General features: G+C 49.1%; 1 protein-coding gene across 1 annotated transcript in view; it reads left to right on the top strand.

The window, feature by feature from the left end:
- The window catches only part of LOC139263073 (serine/threonine-protein kinase 32A-like), a 439,178-nt gene that overhangs the window by 298,967 nt on the left and 118,371 nt on the right, over positions 1–21,840 (top strand). Inside the window, 1 exon segment of the mRNA XM_070878611.1 lies at positions 16,599–16,636. Within this exon segment, the coding sequence (XP_070734712.1) occupies positions 16,599–16,636 (38 nt within the window).

Raw genomic sequence — 21,840 nt, forward strand, 5'->3', positions numbered from 1 at the left:
TCTGTGTTAAAGTGAGGCCTTTCTCTCACTGTCTGTGTTAAAGTGAGGCCTTTCTCTCACTATCCGTGTTAAAGTGAGGCCTTTCTCTCTCTATCTGTGTTAAAGTGAGGCCTTTCTCTCACTCCGTGTTAAAGTGAGGCCTTTCTCTCACTGTCTGTGTTAAAGTGAGGCCTTTCTCTCACTGTCTGTGTTAAAGTGAGGCCTTTCTCTCACGCTCTCACTGTCTGTGTTAAAGTGAGGCCTTTCTCTCACTGTCTGTGTTAAAGTGAGGCCTTTCTCTCTCACTATCCGTGTTAAAGTGAGGCATTTCTCTCTCTATCTGTGTTAAAGTGAGGCCTTTCTCTCACTCCGTGTTAAAGTGAGGCCTTTCTCTCACTGTCTGTGTTAAAGTGAGGCCTTTCTCTCACTATCCGTGTTAAAGTGAGGCCTTTCTCTCTCTATCCGTGTTAAAGTGAGGCCTTTCTCTCACTCTCCGTGTTAAAGTGAGGCCTTTCTCTCACTGTCTGTGTTAAAGTGAGGCCTTTCTCTCTCACTATCTGTGTTAAAGTGAGGCCTTTCTCTCACTGTCTGTGTTAAAGTGAGGCCTTTCTCTCTCACTATCCGTGTTAAAGTGAGGCCTTTCTCTCACTGTCTGTGTTAAAGTGAGGCATTTCTCTCTCACTATCTGTGTTAAAGTGAGGCCTTTCTCTCTCTATCCGTGTTAAAGTGAGGCCTTTCTCTCTCACTATCCGTGTTAAAGTGAGGCCTTTCTCTCTCTCTATTCGTGTTAAAGTGAGGCCTTTCTCTCACTCTCTGTGTTAAAGTGAGGCCTTTCTCTCTCTATCCGTGTTAAAGTGAGGCCTTTATCTCACTGTGTTAAAGTGAGGCCTTTCTCTCACTGTCTGTGTTAAAGTGAGGCCTTTCTCTCACTGTGTTAAAGTGAGGCCTTTCTCTCACTGTCTGTGTTAAAGTGAGGCCTTTCTCTCTCACTATCCGTGTTAAAGTGAGGCCTTTCTCTCACCCTCCGTGTTAAAGTGAGGCCTTTCTCTCTCTATCCGTGTTAAAGTGAGGCCTTTCTCTCTCTATCCGTGTTAAATTGAGGCCTTTCTCTCACTGTCTGTGTTAAAGTGAGGCCTTTCTCTCACTCCGTGTTAAAGTGAGGCCTTTCTCTCACTGTCTGTGTTAAAGTGAGGCCTTTCTCTCACTGTCTGTGTTAAAGTGAGGCCTTTCTCTCACGCTCTCACTGTCTGTGTTAAAGTGAGGCCTTTCTCTCACTGTCTGTGTTAAAGTGAGGCCTTTCTCTCTCACTATCCGTGTTAAAGTGAGGCATTTCTCTCTCTATCTGTGTTAAAGTGAGGCCTTTCTCTCACTCCGTGTTAAAGTGAGGCCTTTCTCTCACTGTCTGTGTTAAAGTGAGGCCTTTCTCTCACTATCCGTGTTAAAGTGAGGCCTTTCTCTCTCTATCCGTGTTAAAGTGAGGCCTTTCTCTCACTCTCCGTGTTAAAGTGAGGCCTTTCTCTCACTGTCTGTGTTAAAGTGAGGCCTTTCTCTCTCACTATCTGTGTTAAAGTGAGGCCTTTCTCTCACTGTCTGTGTTAAAGTGAGGCCTTTCTCTCTCACTATCCGTGTTAAAGTGAGGCCTTTCTCTCACTGTCTGTGTTAAAGTGAGGCATTTCTCTCTCACTATCTGTGTTAAAGTGAGGCCTTTCTCTCTATCCGTGTTAAAGTGAGGCCTTTCTCTCTCACTATCCGTGTTAAAGTGAGGCCTTTCTCTCTCTCTATTCGTGTTAAAGTGAGGCCTTTCTCTCACTCTCTGTGTTAAAGTGAGGCCTTTCTCTCTCTATCCGTGTTAAAGTGAGGCCTTTATCTCACTGTGTTAAAGTGAGGCCTTTCTCTCACTGTCTGTGTTAAAGTGAGGCCTTTCTCTCACTGTGTTAAAGTGAGGCCTTTCTCTCACTGTCTGTGTTAAAGTGAGGCCTTTCTCTCTCACTATCCGTGTTAAAGTGAGGCCTTTCTCTCACCCTCCGTGTTAAAGTGAGGCCTTTCTCTCTCTATCCGTGTTAAAGTGAGGCCTTTCTCTCTCTATCCGTGTTAAATTGAGGCCTTTCTCTCACTGTCTGTGTTAAAGTGAGGCCTTTCTCTCACTGTCTGTGTTAAAGTGAGGCCTTTCTCTCACTCTCCGTGTTAAAGTGAGGCCTTTCTCTCTCTATCCGTGTTAAAGTGAGGCCTTTCTCTCACTGTGTTAAAGTGAGGCCTTTCTCTCACTGTCTGTGTTAAAGTGAGGCCTTTCTCTCTCTATCCGTGTTAAAGTGAGGCCTTTCTCTCACTGTCTGTGTTAAAGTGAGGCCTTTCTCTCACTCTCCGTGTTAAAGTGAGGCCTTTCTCTCACTGTCTGTGTTAAAGTGAGGCCTTTCTCTCTCTATCCGTGTTAAAGTGAGGCCTTTCTCTCACTCTCTGTGTTAAAGTGAGGCCTTTCTCTCTCTATCCGTGTTAAAGTGAGGCCTTTCTCTCACTGTCTGTGTTAAAGTGAGGCCTTTCATCACTGTGTTAAAGTGAGGCCTTTCTCTCACTGTCTGTGTTAAAGTGAGGCCTTTCTCTCTCTATCCATGTTAAAGTGAGGCCTTTCCCTCACTGTGTTAAAGTGAGGCTATTCTCTCACTCTCTGTGTTAAAGTGAGGCCTTTCTCTCTCTATCCGTGTTAAAGTGAGGCCTTTCTCTCACTGTCTGTGTTAAAGTGAGGCCTTTCTCTCACTATCCGTGTTAAAGTGAGGCCTTTCTCTCACTATCCGTGTTAAAGTGAGGCCTTTCTCTCACTCCGTGTTAAAGTGAGGCCTTTCTCTCTCTATCCATGTTAAAGTGAGGCCTTTCTCTCACTCCGTGTTAAAGTGAGGCCTTTCTCTCTCACTATCCGTGTTAAAGTGAGGCATTTCTCTCTCTATCTGTGTTAAAGTGAGGCCTTTCTCTCACTCCGTGTTAAAGTGAGGCCTTTCTCTCACTGTCTGTGTTAAAGTGAGGCCTTTCTCTCACTATCTGTGTTAAAGTGAGGCCTTTCTCTCTCTATCCGTGTTAAAGTGAGGCCTTTCTCTCACTGTCTGTGTTAAAGTGAGGCCTTTCATCACTGTGTTAAAGTGAGGCCTTTCTCTCACTGTCTGTGTTAAAGTGAGGCCTTTCTCTCTCTATCCATGTTAAAGTGAGGCCTTTCTCTCACTGTGTTAAAGTGAGGCTATTCTCTCACTCTCTGTGTTAAAGTGAGGCCTTTCTCTCTCTATCCGTGTTAAAGTGAGGCCTTTCTCTCACTGTCTGTGTTAAAGTGAGGCCTTTCTCTCACTATCCGTGTTAAAGTGAGGCCTTTCTCTCACTATCCGTGTTAAAGTGAGGCCTTTCTCTCACTCCGTGTTAAAGTGAGGCCTTTCTCTCTCTATCCATGTTAAAGTGAGGCCTTTCTCTCACTCCGTGTTAAAGTGAGGCCTTTCTCTCTCACTATCCGTGTTAAAGTGAGGCATTTCTCTCTCTATCTGTGTTAAAGTGAGGCCTTTCTCTCACTCCGTTAAAGTGAGGCCTTTCTCTCACTGTCTGTGTTAAAGTGAGGCCTTTCTCTCACTATCCGTGTTAAAGTGAGGCCTTTCTCTCTCTATCCGTGTTAAAGTGAGGCCTTTCTCTCACTCTCCGTGTTAAAGTGAGGCCTTTCTCTCACTGTCTGTGTTAAAGTGAGGCCTTTCTCTCACTATCCGTGTTAAAGTGAGGCCTTTCTCTCTCACTATCCGTGTTAAAGTGAGGCCTTTCTCTCTCTCTCTTCGTGTTAAAGTGAGGCCTTTCTCTCACTCTCTGTGTTAAAGTGAGGCCTTTCTCTCTCTATCCGTGTTAAAGTGAGGCCTTTCTCTCACTGTGTTAAAGTGAGGCCTTTCACTGTCTGTGTTAAAGTGAGGCCTTTCTCTCTCTATCCGTGTTAAAGTGAGGCCTTTCTCTCTCTATCCGTGTTAAAGTGAGGCCTTTCTCTCACTGTCTGTGTTAAAGTGAGGCCTTTCTCTCACTCTCCGTGTTAAAGTGAGGCCTTTCTCTCTCTATCCGTGTTAAAGTGAGGCCTTTCTCTCACTGTGTTAAAGTGAGGCCTTTCTCTCACTGTCTGTGTTAAAGTGAGGCCTTTCTCTCTCTATCCGTGTTAAAGTGAGGCCTTTCTCTCACTCTCTGTGTTAAAGTGAGGCCTTTCTCTCACTCTCCGTGTTAAAGTGAGGCCTTTCTCTCACTCTCCATGTTAAAGTGAGGCCTTTCTCTCACTGTCTGTGTTAAAGTGAGGCCTTTCTCTCACTCTCCGTGTTAAAGTGAGGCCTTTCTCTCACTGTGTTAAAATGAGGCCTTTCTCTCTCTCTATTCGTGTTAAAGTGAGGCCTTTCTCTCACTCTCCGTGTTAAAGTGAGGCCTTTCTCTCACTGTGTTAAAGTGAGGCCTTTCTCTCACTCTCCGTGTTAAAGTGAGGCCTTTCTCTCTCCGTGTTAAAGTGAGGCCTTTTTCTCACTCTCCGTGTTAAAGTGAGTCACTCTTGCACTGCTCATCTAGTTTTTAGCTGAACTGTACTCACTTTGAATATACCTATTCTGAGATGCAGTTTTATTGCTGGTATTCTGAGTCACACTGCGGGTATGTTCTTTTTCCCAAGTTATTGCTTTTTATTTGACAACTTGCTTTACCCATTTAACCCTGTCCTGGAGGCATTGGCTGTTGCTGACGTATGATTGTCCAAGAGTTTTGTTCGGATATTCAACTGTATCACAATGTCTCAGATGTCCAAATGTGTGCCCATTCAGCGGGTATGAATGGATTGTGCTCATCAGCGGGGACCCTGGCTCATCATCCCTCCCCGAGCTCAGAGTCACCGAGCTCAATTGCTTCACCAAATGAGAAAAGCTAACACAGCTCATACTAGGGAGGGTTGTCTCTATTAGACATGCCAGTCTTTGGTCCTGAACATAGAATACAGGCCAGTAGGCCCCTGGTTTGTGTTGAGTTAGCTGACCTTGTTTTGGCCACTATAATTAGCTTTGGCACCTCTGGGCTAGGAAGGGAAAAGATCAGCCAGCATGCCTGCTCTGTTGTCCAGTGATCCCTGATGGAAGGTATCCATGTGGACATTAATAACTGAATGAGTTTCATCAACTTGTGCTTATTTGTTATACTGGTGCAACATTGGGAATCTTGGGGTCCAGAAGATTTGGTGACATTTCACATTGCTTCAGGGTGTCACCGTGGTGGTAGCATGTTCGTCTCTGAGTCAGAAGGTCCCACTCCAGAGAGTGGAGCACAAAATCTAGGCTGACACCCCCAATGCAGTACTGAGGGAGTGCTGCACTGTCGGAGGTGCCGTCTTTCAGATGAGTCATTAAAGCGAGGCCCCATCTGCCCTCTCAGAAGTAAAAGATCCCGTGGCACTATTTCAAATAAGAACAGGCGAGTTGTCACCGGTGTCCTGGTTAATATTTATCCCTCAACCAACATCACTGAAACAGATTATCTGCTCATTCATTATTGTTATGTATGTAAACCTGTAAATACCATGTCCAATGACCAGAGGGCTTACCCCTGGAATCCCAAGGGAGCCCACAATCCCTTGGGAGCACCTGTATATAAGGAGGCCTCACAGGCTGGAGAGGCACTCTGAGATCTGTAATAAAGGACTACGGTCACACCTTACTTTGAGCTTGCAGCATCTAGTCTGACTCTTTATTCAAGATATAACAATTATCTCATTGCTGTTTGTGAGAGCCTGCTATATGAAATTGGCTGTCATGTTTCCTACATTACAACAGTGACTACATTTCAAAATTTCTTAATTGGCTATAAAGTGCTTTGGAACATCCTGAGGTTGTGAAAGGCATGATATCAATGCCCTCCTTTCTTAAGTTTATGGAATGAGACTCCCATCATTTGCTGAGATCACACATTGGAGAATTGGATATGACGCTACTTGTTTTCTGGTTAGTTAAAAGATCTCTGCCCCCGATCCACTTATCTGAGGACCCAGTGAGGGAGGGTCTGTGCTGGGGCCTTTGCCGCGAATAATTTACCCACATGTTTATCTGATCTGGGATGGTATCCCTTGAATACTGTTATGCAGATCTTTTTGTTGCAGTTTTATAGCACAGCTGAAAGTTCCGATCTGGGTACCATCGTCCCTCACTTGATCAAGGCTGTGTCTAACTGAGCCATACAGAGCAAGAAAGTCCCAGCTTTCACCCTCGCTCTGTCTTGAGTTATATGTTCTCAGCTATGATGGCAGTAGGACCATTCTAATTGGCCTCAGAGCCCTCGGATTGGGAAGGGAAAGGTTGACCAGGGTTCTGTTCCTGTTATTTATTGAAAGGCTGGGGAAAAGTGTCTGTGAATTTTGTATGGGACAGTATATGGCTTGACAGTGATGCTTCAAGCAGTTGAATAGCATCCTGATACTCAGTGAAGGGTTATGGGGAGCAGGCAGGGAAGTGGAGCTGAGTCCAAGATCAGATCAGCCATGATATTAAATGGCGGAGCAGGCTCGAGGGGCCTACTCCTATTTCTTATGTTCTATACTGACCATTTAGGGTTACACATGAAGGAGTCAATGTCCATATCCTTCCTGAGGTTTTGTGCCCAAAAACTGAACAGAGTCCCTCCAGATGGGGTCTGACCAAGACTCCGTACAACTGAAGCATCATTTCTTCACTTTTGACTTCAAATCCCTTTGAGATAAAGGCCAACATTCCAGTAGCCTTTTTGTTTACTTTTTGTACCTATGCACTAGCTTTTCGTGATATGTGTACCTGGACACCCAAATCCCTTTATAAGAACATAAGAACATAAGTAGGAGGAGCAGGAGTAGGCCATTTGGCCCCTTGAGCCTGCTCCGCCATTTAATAAGATCATGGCTGATCTGATCCTGGACTCAGCTCCACTTCCCCGCCTGCTCCCCATAACCTTTGACTCCCTTATCGTTCAAAAATTTGTTTATCTCCACCTTTAGATATATTCAATGACCCAGCCTCCACAGCTCTCTGGGGCAGAGAATTCCAAAGATTCATGACCCTCGAAGAGAAGAAATTCCTCCTCATTTCTGATTTAAATGGGTGACACCTTGTTCTGAAACTATGCCCCGTAGTTCTAGATTCCCCCATGAGGGGGAAACGTCCTTTCTCTATCTACCCTGTCAAGCCCCCTCAGAATCTTATATGTTTCAATAAGATCACCTCTCATTCTTCTAAATTCCAAGGAGTATAGGCTCAACCTTTCGTCATCTGACAACCCCTTCATCTCAGGAATCAACCTCGTGAACCGTCTCTGAACTGGCTCCAATGCAAGTATATCTTTTCTTAAATAAGGAGACCAAGACTGATACGTCCTTACTATACAGTATAAATGCACACGAGGCCCATGCTTGAGAGAAGGTCAGTCTGTGACCTGTCCTTTATTCCTTAGCACTCAAGTGATGAAGGTGGGTGGAGCTTCCCCTTTTATACCTGAAGGTCCAGGTTAGGAGTGTCTCCCACCTAGTGGTCAGTGTTCTCACGGTGTACAACTTAGGTCAGTTTATACATGGGTTACAATGCTGGTTGAATACATGACGTCACCTCCCCCCCCAAAGTCTTATGGGGATCACAGGTTGGGTCTCTCTGGTGGTTTACGCTCCCTTGTAGAGCGCCTGAGTTGGGGCTCCGGTTGTTGGGCGCTGGCCTGAGTGTCTGCAGTTTGCGGTGCCTCAGGCCTGTCCGGACTGCCCACAGTGACTGGGGTCTCCTCCCTTTGGTTCCGGTGTTCAGTCACCTGTGCTGGACTGAACTCTATATCGTGTTCTTCCTCTGCTTCTTCTATGGGGTTGCTGAACCTCCTTTTTGTTTGATCCACATGTTTGCGGCAGATTTGTCCATTGGTAAGTTTAACTACCAGAATCCTATTTCCCTCTTTGGCAACCACAGTGCATGCGAGCCATTTGGGCCCTGCAGCGTAGTTGAGGACAAAAACAGGATAATTTACATCAATACATCGCGCCCTCGCATTCCTGTCATGGTAGTCATATTGTGACTGGCGCCTGCTCTCGACAATTTCTTTCATGGTGGGGTGTATAAGGGATAACCGGGTTTTGAGCGTCCTTTTCATTAGTAGCTCTGCAGGTGGAACCCCTGTGAGCGAGTGTGGTCGGGATCTATAGACCAACAGGAGGCGTGATAAGCGGGTTTGTAGGGAACGCCCTTGGATTCTGAGCATCCCCTGTTTGATTATCTGCACTGCTCGTTCTGCCTGGCCGTTTGAGGCCGGCTTGACGGTGCTGTTCTAACATGGTTAATTCCATTGCCTGCCATGAAGTCCTGGAATTCAGTGCTTGTGAAGCACGGGCCATTGTCACTGACCAAGATGTCTGGTAGACCGTGGGTGGCGAACATTGCCCATAGACTTTCTACCGTGGCAGAGGATGTGCTTGAATTTAAAATGTCACACTCGATTCATTTGGAGTAGGCGTCTACTACAACCAAAAACATTTTCCCCATGAAAGGACCTGCGTAGTCCACATGGATGCATGACCAAAGCTTGGCGGGCCATGGTCAGGGGCTAAGGAGGGCTTCCCTGGGCGCATTGCCCAGCTGGGCACACGTGTTGCACCTACGAACACAAAGTTCCAGATCTGCGTCTATCCCTGGCCAGCAAACGTCTTCATCGTGACAATGCCCGGGTGCCATTGTGAAGTTCTCTGATGAACACCTCTCTGCCCATCTGGGGCATGACTATGCGGTTTCCCCACAGTAGGCAATCGGCCTGAATCGAGAGTTCATCCTTGCGCCTGTGAAATGGTTTAAATTTCTCAGGGCATGCCCTTTACGTGGCTGCCCAGTCCCCATTCAGGACACATTTCTTGACTAGAGACAATAGCGGGTCTCTATTTGTCCAGACTTTAATCTGACAGGCTGTCACGGGTGAGCCTTCGCTTCCGAAAGCTTCAACAGCCATGACCATCTCAGCAGCATGCTCGGTAGCCCCCTCAGTGGTGGCTAGTGGGAGCCTGCTGAGTGCATTAGTGCAGTTTTCGGTGCCCGGTCTGTGCCGAATTGTGTAGTCATAGGCGGCTAACGTGAGTGCCCACCTCTGTATGCGGGCCGATGCGTTTGCATTTATGGCCTTGTTGTCGGCCAAAAGGGATGTTAGGGGTTTGTGATCTGTCTCCAGCTCAAATTTCCTGCCAAACAGGTACTGGTGCATTTTCTTTACCGCATATACACATGCGAGCGCCTCCTTTTCTACCATCCCGTAGCCCCTTTCTGCCTGGGACAGACTTCTGGAGGCATAAGCTACCGGCTGTAACTGACCCGTGGCATTGATATGCTGCAACACACACCCGACACCATAGGACGACGCATCGCACGCTAACACAAGTTTCTTACATGGGTCATATAGCGTTAACAGATTGTTGGAACATAACAATTTGGGTGCTCTATTAAAAGCCCTTTCCTGGCTGTCCCCCCAGACCCATTCGCGACCTTTGCATAGGAGCACGTGTAGCGGCTCTAGCAGCGTGCTCAATTTGGGAAGAAAGTTACCAAAATAGTTCAGGAGCCCCAGGAACGAACGCAGCTCCGTCGTGTTACGGGGTCTGGGTGCTCTTTGGATCGCTTCCGTCTTGGACGCAGTAGGGCTGATCCCGTCTGCTGCTCCCCTCATCCCCAGGAATTCTACCTCTGGAGCTAGGAAGACGCATTTCGCCTTTTTCAGTCGCAGACCTACCCGGTCCAGTCTGCGTAGCACCTCCTCTAGGTTGTGGAGGTGTTCTTCAGTATCGTAACCCGTAATGAGGATGTCGTCCTGAAAAACCACCGTCCCTGGAATCGACTTGAGGAGGCTTTCCATATTTCGTTGGAAGATCGCGGCGGCCAAGCGAATCCCGAACGGACATCTGTTGTACTCAAACAACCCCTTGTGTGTCGTGATGGTGGTCAGCTTCTTCGACTCACTCGCCAGCTCCTGGGTCATGTAAGCTGAGGTCAGGTCCAATTTTGAAAAAAGTTTGCCACCGGATAGCGTCGCAAAGAGGTCCTCCGCTCTCGGTAGCGGGTACTGGTCTTGGAGTGACACCCGATTGATGGTGGCCTTGTAATCACCACATATCCTGACTGACCCATCCGCCTTGAGCACCGGAACAATCGGGTTCGCCCAGTCACTGAATTCGACTGGCGAGATGATGCCTTCCCTCAGCAGGCGGTCCAATTCGCCTTCTATCTTTTCCCGCATCACGTACGGCACCGCTCTGGCCTTGTGGTGCACTGGCCTGGCATCCAGGTTTATGTGAATCACTACCTTGGCCCCCATGAAAGTGCCAATGCCAGGTTGAAATAATGAGTCAAATTTGTCCAGGATCTGTGAGCATGATACTCGCTCCACAGAGGAAATTGCATTGACATCGCCCCATTTCCAGTTCATGACAGCAAGCCAACTCCTCCCCAGTAGTGCGGGATCATCCCCTGGGACAATCCAGAGTGGCAGTCTGTTCTCCGAATCTTTGTGGGTCATGACTACCATGGCGCTGCCTAGCACCGGAATGATCTGCTTTGTGTAAGTCCGTAGCTGTGCGTCAATCGGCGATAATTTTGGCCTCCTGGCCTTGGATGCCCACAACTTTTCGAACTGTTTGATACCCATGAGGGACTGGCTGGCACCCGTGTCTAACTCCATTGATACTGGGATGCCATTGAGGAGCACTTTCATCATTATCGGTGGTGTCCTGGTGTATGAACTCCACATGAACTCGCTGAACTTCAGCTTCCAGCGATTTCCCCCAGTATCCATTTCTGCAATTTCTGCAGGTATTTTGCTCATCTCTGCAAACTCCGGCTGAGTGTGTGCCTCCACGCCTCCAGCATGAGTTGCGGTTTGAAACAAAAGGTCCCTTGCCAGCCGATCGTCCCTGACTGCCCCAGTTATTGTCCTTGAGTGCAGCATTAACAGGTGTTAATGGCCCCATTACTGGCCGCATTGTCCCTTGCAATGGCGTGAATCGCTGTTCAGCTTGCCATTGTCTCTGTCGAACTCCCCTCTGGGTTCGACTACATGTTGGGGCATGCCTGACTGCCCTTGTCTGCCTGGAGAACTGTGTGCTGCTTTAACAATGTTGAATCTCTGTCCCAACCATTCCTTAACACAGTACCTCTCCTCTGTTCTGTTAGTGGCCATGCTCGCGTGGTTTAAATCCCAGTTTCTTGTCGCCATTGATACGTCCTTACTATACGGTATAAATGCACACGAGGCCCATGCTTGAGAGAAGTTCAGTCTGTGACCTGTCCTTTATTCCTTAGCACTCAAGTGATGAAGGTGGGTGGAGCTTCCCCTTTTATACCTGAAGGTCCAGGTTAGGAGTGTCTCCCACCTCGTGGTCATTGTTCTCACGGTGTACAACTTAGGTCAGTTTATACATGGGTTACAATGCTGGTTGAATACATGACAAAAACTATATGCAGTACTCTAAGTGTAGTCTTACCAATGTCCTGTACAGTTGGAGCAGGACTTCTCTGCTTTTATACTCCATTCCCCTTGCAATAAAGGCTAGCATTTCATTTGTCTTCCTGATTACTTGCTGTACCTGCATACTAAGTTTTTGCGTTTCATGTGCAAGAACCCCCAGATCCCTCTGTACTACAGCATTTTGTAATTGCTCCCAATTTAAATAATAATTTGCTTTTTTATTTCTCCTACCAAAGTGGATGATGTCACATTTTCCCACATTATAGTCCATCTGCCAATTTTTTGCCCACTAACTGAGCCTATCTATATCCCTTTGTAGATTCTTTGTGTCCTCCTCACAACTTACTTTCCCACCTATCTTTGTATCAGCAAATTTGGCTACGTTACACTCGGTCCCTTCATCCAAGCCATTATTATAAATTGTAAATAGTTGAGGCCCCAGCATTGATCCCTGTGACACCCCACTAGTTACAGTTTGCCAACGCGAAAATGACCCATTTATCCCGACTCTCTTCTGTTGCCTCTCCACAACTCCTAATCTCTCACCATTAAGATATGATTCTGATCTGTCTTTCTCAGATAGAAGTGGATAACCTCACACTTGCCCACATAAGCATCTGACTATCATTGTTTTACCCACTGATTTAGTCTGTTTATTTCCCTTTGTAATGTCCTCCTCCCATCCACACAACTTACTGTGCCTCCTAATTTAGTGTAATCTGCAAGATTGGAAATGCAATTCTGTATTGTTGTACACATGCTTACATTTGAGGACTGGCAGGGGAATAGTTGCTTGGTGTGCTATTTGCAGTGACATATTGAACACATCACCACATCAGCCGCCCCCCACCCCCCCGCCTAATCTGATACTACACTTCTCAAGTCCTCTTAGTTTCCTATGTGTTTAGCCAAATTTCTATCCAGTCCCATGGTCTGTTCTCAATTCCCACGGTCTTTAATTTTATTTGAATTCATGTGGAACTCTGTCAAGGTTTTTCTGAAAGCCCAAAGAAACTGCACAGCAAGGAGTTCCCCATCCACTATATTTGTAACATTTTTGAAGAAGTCAGGAAGTTGTCTCAAGCATTTCTGAATCAATGCCGGCTGTTTCTTATCAAGCTATTGCTTTAGAGGGAAAAAAAATGAAAAACTTGCATTTATAGAGTGCCTTTCATGAGCTCAGGGTGTCCCAAAGGGCGATCCAGCAACAACAGCAACTTGTATTTATATAGCACCTTTAACGTAGTAAAACGTCCCAAGGTGCTTTGTGTTATAACACATCAGTGTTATAAGACAAAACAAATAAATTTGACATCGAGCCACATAAGAAGAAATTACGGCAGATGAGCGAAAGCTTGGTCAAAGAGGTAGGTTTTAAGGAGAGTCTTAAAGGATGAAAGAGAGGTAGGGAGTTGGAGAGGTTTAGGGAGGGAGTTCCAGAGCTTGGGTTAAGCAGTTATAATCAGGGATGCTCAAGAGGGCAGAATTTGAGGAGCACAGACATCTCGGGCCAATTACGTACTTTTGAAGTGCTGTAATGTAGGGAAATGTAGCAATTAATTTAAATATAGCAAGGTCCCAAAGGCCTTCAAACAGCAATGAAATAAATGACCAGAGAATCTGTTTTTTAGGTGTTGATTGAGGGACAAATACTGGCCAGGACACCACCCCAGCTCATCTTTGAATAGTGCCGTGGGATCGTTTACGTCAACCTGAAAGGACAGACAGGGCCTCGGTTTAACATTTCATATGAAAGACAGCACCTCCGACAGTGCAGCACACCCTCAGTATTGAGTGAAGTTCTGCAGGATTTTGGGAAATTGCTCCCCGTCCCAAATGGGGTGCACCTTCCACGGGGCAATACCGCGCGAGCGGCAGAAAAGGGGTTGTCGCCGGTCGGTAAGGGGTCGGCGCATGCCCGACGTGGCGGGAAAACCGTGCACGACGACCCCTTAGCCTGGATTATGTGCTCGTCTCTGGGGTGGGAATTGAACCCACGCCCTTCTGAATCAGAGGCAAGAGTGCCACCACTGAGCCACAGCTGATACTTAGGGCCTGAATACGTGTAGGTGTGTGCGAGGTGCGGATGCGCCCTTAGGCGCCCCGCAAGTTCCGGATTTACGCATGCACTGTGCATGCGCTGAAATCCAGAACTTGCGATCTGGCAAGAATCCCGCTCCCCCGAAATTGTGCAGGACTTAGCGGAAGTACTGCCATGGTAACGCCACGCCCTGTGAGTAGCGCCCCGGGCCACCCATCATCATAGGCAGTCCCTCGAAGCGAGGATGACTTGCTTCCATGCCAAAAAGGGATGAGTTCACAGGTGTTTCAATGAAGGACCTAATATTCCAGATCCAGAACTACATACTGAAGGGTGGAAGATGCCTGTGCGAGGATTTTTTTAACGTGTGGTGGCCATTGCACACCAGCCACCACACGGGCTTGATAGAACTAGGTCTTGGTCCAGTGGCAAGGATTACCCAAGACAACTGGAGACCAGCTCTGCTGCACAGAACTATATGCGCACATATCGCAGTGTGGGCTGGCCCGTGCTGCCCCTGGGCTCTTGTCTCTTCTGGGCCCCGAACGCACGCCTCTCCTGGGCCCCGGTCACTTCCCTCTACAAACTCTTGTCACTCCTTTGCCCCTCCTGCTGTACCTGCCCGCACTCCAATCAGTGACCTGGCTTCGTAGCATTGCCCTCCTGCAGCAGCATGCGCTGCTCCCTGCAGTGGCATGCCGTTGCACTCTGCTCTCTCGAGTGACCTCGGCTTGCTGATGGTCTTGCAGGCCGGGACTGCGCCGATTTCTGGGCCGGGCCACCACACGCTACTCCCTGTAATGACCCTGGCCTACTGATGGTCCCATCCTATCGGTATTATGGAGGCCATAAAGGTCGGTTCTTTCCGAGTTGGTGCTGGGTGCGGGGAGACAGTTAATATCTTCTGGGCATTCGAGCCAGTCCCCCAGGATCAGTGTGTATTTGAGTCAATGGGACGCTCTCTGACCTTTCTCCCCAGTCCAGCCCAGGACCAGTGTGTATCTGAGTCAATGGGATGCTCTCTGACCTTTCTCCCCAGTCCAGCCCAGGACCAGTGTGTATCTGAGTCAATGGGACGCTCTCTGACCTTTCTCCCCAGTACCCCAGGACCAGTGTGTATCTGAGTCAATGGGATTCTCTCTGACCTTTCACCCCAGTCCCCCAGGACCAGTGTGTATCTGAGTCAATGGGATGCTCTCTGACCTTTCACCCCAGTCCAGCCCAGGACCAGTGTGTATCTGAGTCAATGGGATTCTCTCTAACCTTTCACCCCAGTACCCCAGGACCAGTGTGTATCTGAGTCAATGGGACTCTCTCTGACCTTTCTCCCCAGTTCAACCCCAGGACCAGTGTGTATCTGAGTCAATGGGACTCTCTCTAACCTTTCACCCCAGTCCCCCAGGACCAGTGTGTATCTGAGTCAATGGGACTCTCTCTGACCTTTCACCCCAGTCCCCCAGGACCAGTGTGTATCTGAGTCAATGGGACTCTCTCTGACCTTTCACCCCAGTCCCCCAGGACCAGTGTGTATCTGAGTCAATGGGACTCTCTCTGACCTTTCACCCCAGTCCCCCAGGACCAGTGTGTATCTGAGTCAATGGGACTCTCTCTGACCTTTCACCCCAGTCCCCCAGGACCAGTGTGTATCTGAGTCAATGGGACTCTCTCTGACCTTTCACCCCAGTCCCCCAGGACCAGTGTGTATCTGAGTCAATGGGACTCTCTCTGACCTTTCTCCCCAGTCCCCCAGGACCAGTGTGTATCTGAGTCAATGGGACTCTCTCTGACCTTTCACCCCAGTCCCCCAGGACCAGTGTGTATCTGAGTCAATGGGACTCTCTCTGACCTTTCACCCCAATCCCCCAGGAACAGTGTGTATCTGAGTCAATGGGACTCTCTCTGACCTTTCACCCCAGTCCCCCAGGACCAGTGTGTATCTGAGTCAATGGGACTCTCTCTGACCTTTCTCCCCAGTCCAACCCCAGGACCAGTGTATATCTGAGTCAATTGGATGCTCTCTGACCTTTCCCACCAGTCCAACCCCAGGACCAGTGTGTATCTGAGTCAATGGGACGCTCTCTGACCCGGGCCACCACGCAACTGACGACGTAAGCACCATGCGCATAGAGGCCCAGGAGCGCAAATCTCCAAACCTCTCAGACCACCAGGTAAACTTGCAGATTTTTTGCAGGTCGGAGGCATTCGCCCATGCAAAGCCTCCAACCGCAATTTCTACCCCTTACTTACCGGGGGCGGACAGATGGGCTGACCTGTCCTAAATTGCCCCGGGGCCAGGAGTGGTGGGAACAGGTTTCTCTGCCCCTCGGACAAGCGCCGACCCATTACCGACCGGCAGCAACCCTTTTTCTGCCTCTCGGGCGGTATTGCCCCGCGGAAGGTGTACCCCTTTTGGGGCGGTGGGCAATTTTGGCCCTTATAGCCACTTGCTTCCAATCCTGCAGAACTTCACTGAGACTCACTTGATTTTTTTTTTGCAACTACAGTCAGTGAATGCCCCACAATCTTCCACCCAAGTCTCCTTCCGCCCAACAGAGCGGTAGGTCAAAGAATGTGTGCTGCAGTGTTGGACTTACCTCCAGCCTACGCTTCCCTCAAGGAACAGTTCCCCATTGTAACATGGGGTCAGCGAGTTTACCCGCCTTTAATCTTTGAAGTAGAAGTGAAATTTTGTGGAAATATTGAAAATGCATTGTGTCGGAGCTTAGTTAATGAGGCAGAACTAGACCTCGTTGGGTCAACTTATTGTGTCCTAAACCAATCATGTTATTATTGAGCCAAGTCAAATTGGAGAATGTGCGCATGGATCAGTTGGGCCCAATGGTCTATTTCTGTGCTATATATCAGTCCTTCCAATTCTGATAATAACTGCTTAATCAGTCTCATTTCCACTCTTTGACTGTCATCTTAATCTGCATGACATGCTGCTAATTTATTTTACTTCAGAAAACATCTGTAGCTTTTGGATAATTAGCATGATATAATTAGAAGTGGTTTTGATAAGAAGCTTTGATGAGAGGTCGATCTGAGCCGGTAAAGCAAAAAAAAACTACTAATCAGAATTAATTCATCTTTGTTTTTTATTTTCTAGGGACATTAAACCTGACAACATTCTTCTTGACGATCATGGTAAGTGGCAAAAAAGTGCCCGAGGTAAAAGTAAGTAAAACTTGTTATAACACAAAGCAAGATGTGTTTACCAATTACCATATAAAGTGTGAAGCGGTGCGTGGTGTCTTTAGATGGTCTGAAGTGCAATCTGCTCGGTTAGTTAATCTGAGACGGGCAGTGGGGCACTGGTCTCGGTGCCATGGGATGGGCAAGGTGGTCAGTGCCCCAGGATGGGCAGGGTGGTCTCAGGGCCCCGGGATGGGCAGGGTGGTCTCAGGGCCCCGGGATGGGCAGGGTGGTCTCAGAGCCCCGGGATGGGCAGGGTGGTCCCAGTGCCCCGGGATGGGCAAGGTGGTCAGTTCCCCGGCATGGGCAGGGTGGTCTCAGGGCCCGGGATGGGCAGGGTGGTCTCAGGGCCCCGGGATGGGCAGGGTGGTCTCAGGGCCCCGGGATGGGCAGGGTGGTCAGTGCCCCGGGATGGGCAGGGTGGTCAGTGCCCGGGATGGGCAGGATGGTCTCAGTGCCCCAGGATGGGCAGGGTGGTCTCAAGGCCCCGGGATGGGCAGAGTGGTCAGTGCCCCGGGATGGGCAGGGTGGTCAGTGCCCGGGATGGGCAGAGTGGTCTCAGTGCCCCAGGATGGGCAGGGTGGTCTCAGGGCCCCGGGATGGGCAGGGTGGTCTCAGGGCCCCAGGATGGGCAAGGTGGTCTCAGGGCCCCGGGATGGGCAGGGTGGTCTCGGTGCCCCGGGATGCGCAGGGGTTCCAACTCCGGATTGCTCTCTGGTTGAAAAGTGGATGTGAAGTGAGGATGGGGTCAGGCCTGGGTGAGACGTCTGTCATTGAATAGCCTGCAGATATTCACTCTCTGGAGTCACACACTGTCATGTATCCCACATACTGTATATAACTGTATCTTACCATGCTATACATGACTGTAACTGGATATGACCTGTAACGATAAGCATACCTTACCACCAGGGGTGCACTTGCAGGAAACACTCCATACCTGTCCCACTGAGGTACATAAAGGGAGGTCTCAGGCAAGTGCGGCACTGGAGAGCTGGAATTAAAGGTGCAGGTCCTGAGTGACCTTGACTTCAGCATGTGTCTCGTGTAAGTCAGTACATTAGAGTCAGGACTTAACAGTGGCGACGAGTTACGGGATCCCAGAATCCACAGAATGGCTACCAACAGCTCAGATGAGAAATACAATGCTGGAGACAATTAGGATGACTTTATAGAAAGGCTCCAGCAAAGCTTTGTGACCAAAGACTGGCTGGGCGACGATGAGGCAGACAAGAGAAGAGCCCATCTCTTAACCAGCTGTGGCTCGAAAACATACGCTTTAATGAAAGACCTGCTGGCACCCGAGAAACCAGCAAGCAAGTCGTTTGAGGAGTTGAGCACATTGGTGAGAGACCACCTGAAGCCAGCGAGCAGCCGACACATGGCCAAACTCAGGTTCCACAACTACAGACGCTGTGTGGGCCAAAGCATACTCGACTTCATGGCGGAACTTCGGAGGCTGGCTAGTTCATGTGAGTTCCCCGATGAACTAAGGAGAGAAGTACTGAGAGACTTTTTTATTGAAGGAATAGGACATGCAGGCATATTCCGAAAGCTTATAGAGACTAAGAACTTGACTTTAGAGGCAGCAGCACTGGTCGTACAGACGTTCTTGGCAGGCGAAGAAGAAACGAGGCTGATCTATACTTTGGGTACGACAACCAACGAGGCATCGGAACAAGGGGTTCACATTGTGAAACAAACCACTACCCCCACACACAGACAAAGGCAGGAGAGCAGGCCTTCAACAGCAGACAGTGGCGCCAGAAGCCATCGAAATCAAGGGCCACATGAACGGCCGATCACACCTCATCAACCCACAATGTGAGCAATCAACAACAGATTGAGAGAAGCTCAAGGGAGATCAGTCAGACGCAGCCCATCGGAAACAATGGAAACGGTCTGTAATGGAGATGTGAGGGAAGGCACTCAACCAGGGTGTGTCGATTTCAGCAAGCTGTTTGCAGAAACTGCAACTACACAGGGCATCTGGCTCGCATGTGCAGAAAAACAGCAGCTCGGCTGGTATACGAATTGGAAGGGTCGGAAAGCGGACCAGAAGACGGTTGGAACAGTGCACGGGACGCCGAGGTACAGCGGGTTAACACGATCAATGTCCACTGTTCTTACACCAAGATGCCTCCAATTATGATAAGGGTTCTACTCAACGGGATACCTGTCAACATGGAACCTGACACGAGGGCCAGTCAATCCCTCATGAGCGTTCAACAATTTGAACAGCTGTGGCCGCACAAAAGCAACAGACCAAAACTCACAAAGATCGACACCAAACTAAGGACCTATACTAAAGAAATCGTCCCAGTCCTTGGCAGCGCCATTCTCTCAGTCACACACAAAGGGATGGTCACCAACTTTCCCTGTGGATTGTCCCCAGGGATCTCCCAGCCCTGTTGGGGAGAAGCTGGCTAGCAGAACTTAATTGGAAATGGGATGATGTTAAAGACATGTCATCAGATGAACGGACCTCCTGCTCAACAGTTCTAAGCCGTTTTGAACATCTCTTTCAGCCAGGTGTGGGCACCTTCAAAGTTAGAATCTACATCACACACAATGCCAGACCGGTCCATCACAAGGCTAGAGCTGTGCCTTACGTGATGAGGGAAAAGATTGAAAACGAACTGGACCGGCTTCTGCGGGAAGGCATAATTTCTCCCGTGGAATTCAGCGACTGGGCAAGCCCCATCGTCCCCGTCATGAAGCCTGATGGATCCGTGCGAATCTGTGGGGATTACAAGTCTACCATAAACAGAGTCTCCCTACAGGACCAATACCCGCTGCCCAGAGCGGAGGACCTATTTGCCACGTTGGCTCGAGGAAAACCTTTCTCGAAACTAGACCTCACATCTGCGTATATGACGCAAGAACTGACCGAAGAGTCTAAGCTACTCACCACCATCAACACACATCGAGGCCTTTTTGTGTACAATCGATGCCCATTCAGCATCAGGTCGGCAGCTGCTATATTCCAGCGCAACATGGAGAGTCTGCTCAAGTCCATCCCGGGGACGGTTGTGTTTCAAGCTGACATACTCATCACGGGCAGGGACACCAACTCTCATCTCCGCAATCTTGAGGAAGTACTAAGTCGATTGGATCGGGTAGGCCTAAGAGTTAAGAAATCCAAGTGTCTGTTTCTCGCACCTGAGGTTGAATTTTTAGGCAGAAAGATTGCCGCTGATGGAATCCGCCCAACAGAGTCCAAAACCGAAGCAATTCGTCTGGCACCCAGACCCCGGAATGTCTCGGAACTACGCGCCTTTCTCGGGCTACTCAATTACTTTGGGAACTTTATGCAGAACTTGAGCACGCTGCTGGAGCCTCTCCACGTGCTACTCAGAAAGGGGTGCGATTGGTTTTCGGGGGACGCCCAAGAACGCGCCTTCAATAAGGCACGCAACCTTCTGTGTTCCAAGAGTGTTTTAGCCTTTTTTGACCCAGGTAAAAAGTTAGTCCTTACATGTGATGCGTCAGCGTACGGGGTCTGGTGCGGTTTACAGCACGTCAATGATGTGGGTAAATTGCAGCCCGTTGCTTATGCCTCCAGATCACTTTCGCGGGCGGAGCGCGGGTGCGGTATGGTTGAGAAGGAGGCGCTCGCGTGCGTGTATGGTGTCAAAAAGATGCACCAATACCTTTTCGGGGCCAAGTTTGTGGCCACAAACCCCTCACGTCCCTACTATCCGAGTGCAAGGCAATCAACGCCAACGCCTCGGCGCGCATTCAGCGGTGGCCACTCATGCTGGCGACTTACGACTACACGATAAGGCACAGACCAGGCACAGACAACTGTGCCGACGCGCTTAGCAGGCTACCCCTGGCGACCACAGAAGGGTCCGACGAACCGGACTGTGAGATGGTCATGGCAATCAATGCCTTTGAGTCCACAGGTTCGCCCATGACGGCTCGCCAAATCAGAGCCTGGACGAGCAGCGACCCCACGTTATCTCTAGTTAAAAGATGCGTTTTAACTGGTGACTGGGCAGAGGCTCGCGATGCCTGCCCCGAGGAGGTCAAACCCTTCCATAGGCGCATGCATGAACTCTCACTACAGGCAGACTGCCTGATGTGTGGCAGCCGAGTAGTTATGCCCTTACGAGGCAGGGAGGCGGTTGTCATGGAGCTCCATCGCGAGCACCCGGGGATCGTCCTTATGAAGGCCATAACCAGATCTGGTGGCCTGGCATTGACGCGGACTTGGAGCTCTGCGTCCGTCAGTGCACCATTTGTGCCCAACTCAGTAATGCCCCCAGGGAGGCCCCCCTGAGCCCCTAGCCCTGGCCCACCAAACCGTGGTCGCGGGTGCATGTAGACTATGCGGGCCCATTCATGGGCAAAATGTTCCTCGTAGTCGTTGATGCATTTTCAAAATGGATCGAGTGCACCATTTTAAACTCGAGCACCACCTCCACCACTGTGGAGAGCCTTAGAACCATGTTTGCAACGCATGGCATTCCTGACATATTGGTCAGTGATAATGGTCCGTGCTTCACCAGCGCAGAATTTCACGATTTTATAGTTGACCACTGTATAAATCACGTTAAGACGGCACCTTTCAAGCCGGCCTCCAATGGCCAGGTGGAGCGAGCAGTGCAGATCATTAAACAATGCATGCTCAGAATCCAAGGTCCCATGCTGCAGAGCCGCCTGTCGCGACTGCTGCTGGCATACAGATCTCGTCCGCATTCGTTGACTGGGGTTCCCGCTGCACAACTATTGATGAAACTAACCTTAAAGACCACGTTCTCGTTTATCCTCCCAGACATGCATGAAATTGTTGAGGCTAAGCGTCAAAAGCTAACTGAGTACCATGACCGAAATTAGAGGGGGAGGTGGAATGAGATAGAGGATAAAGTGTTTGTGCTAAACTATGGCTGGGGTCCCAAATGGCTTGCAGGGACAGTAACAGACAAAGAGGGAAACAGTTGTGCCGGAGGCATGTGGACCAAGTAAAAAATAAATTCACTGATAACACTGAAGAACCAGAGGCAGACTACAATGTGGAACTCACACCACACCTGGTGGACAGACAGGTGGAACAACCTGAGGAAAGAGCAGTCTCAATAGACAGACCAGGCGAGATACCAGCAATCACACCGAACGAAACAGACAGCCCAGGCGAGATACCAGCAATCACA

This window comes from Pristiophorus japonicus, chromosome 4 (genome assembly GCF_044704955.1).
Source record: "Pristiophorus japonicus isolate sPriJap1 chromosome 4, sPriJap1.hap1, whole genome shotgun sequence".
Taxonomy (NCBI): Eukaryota; Metazoa; Chordata; class Chondrichthyes; family Pristiophoridae; genus Pristiophorus; species Pristiophorus japonicus.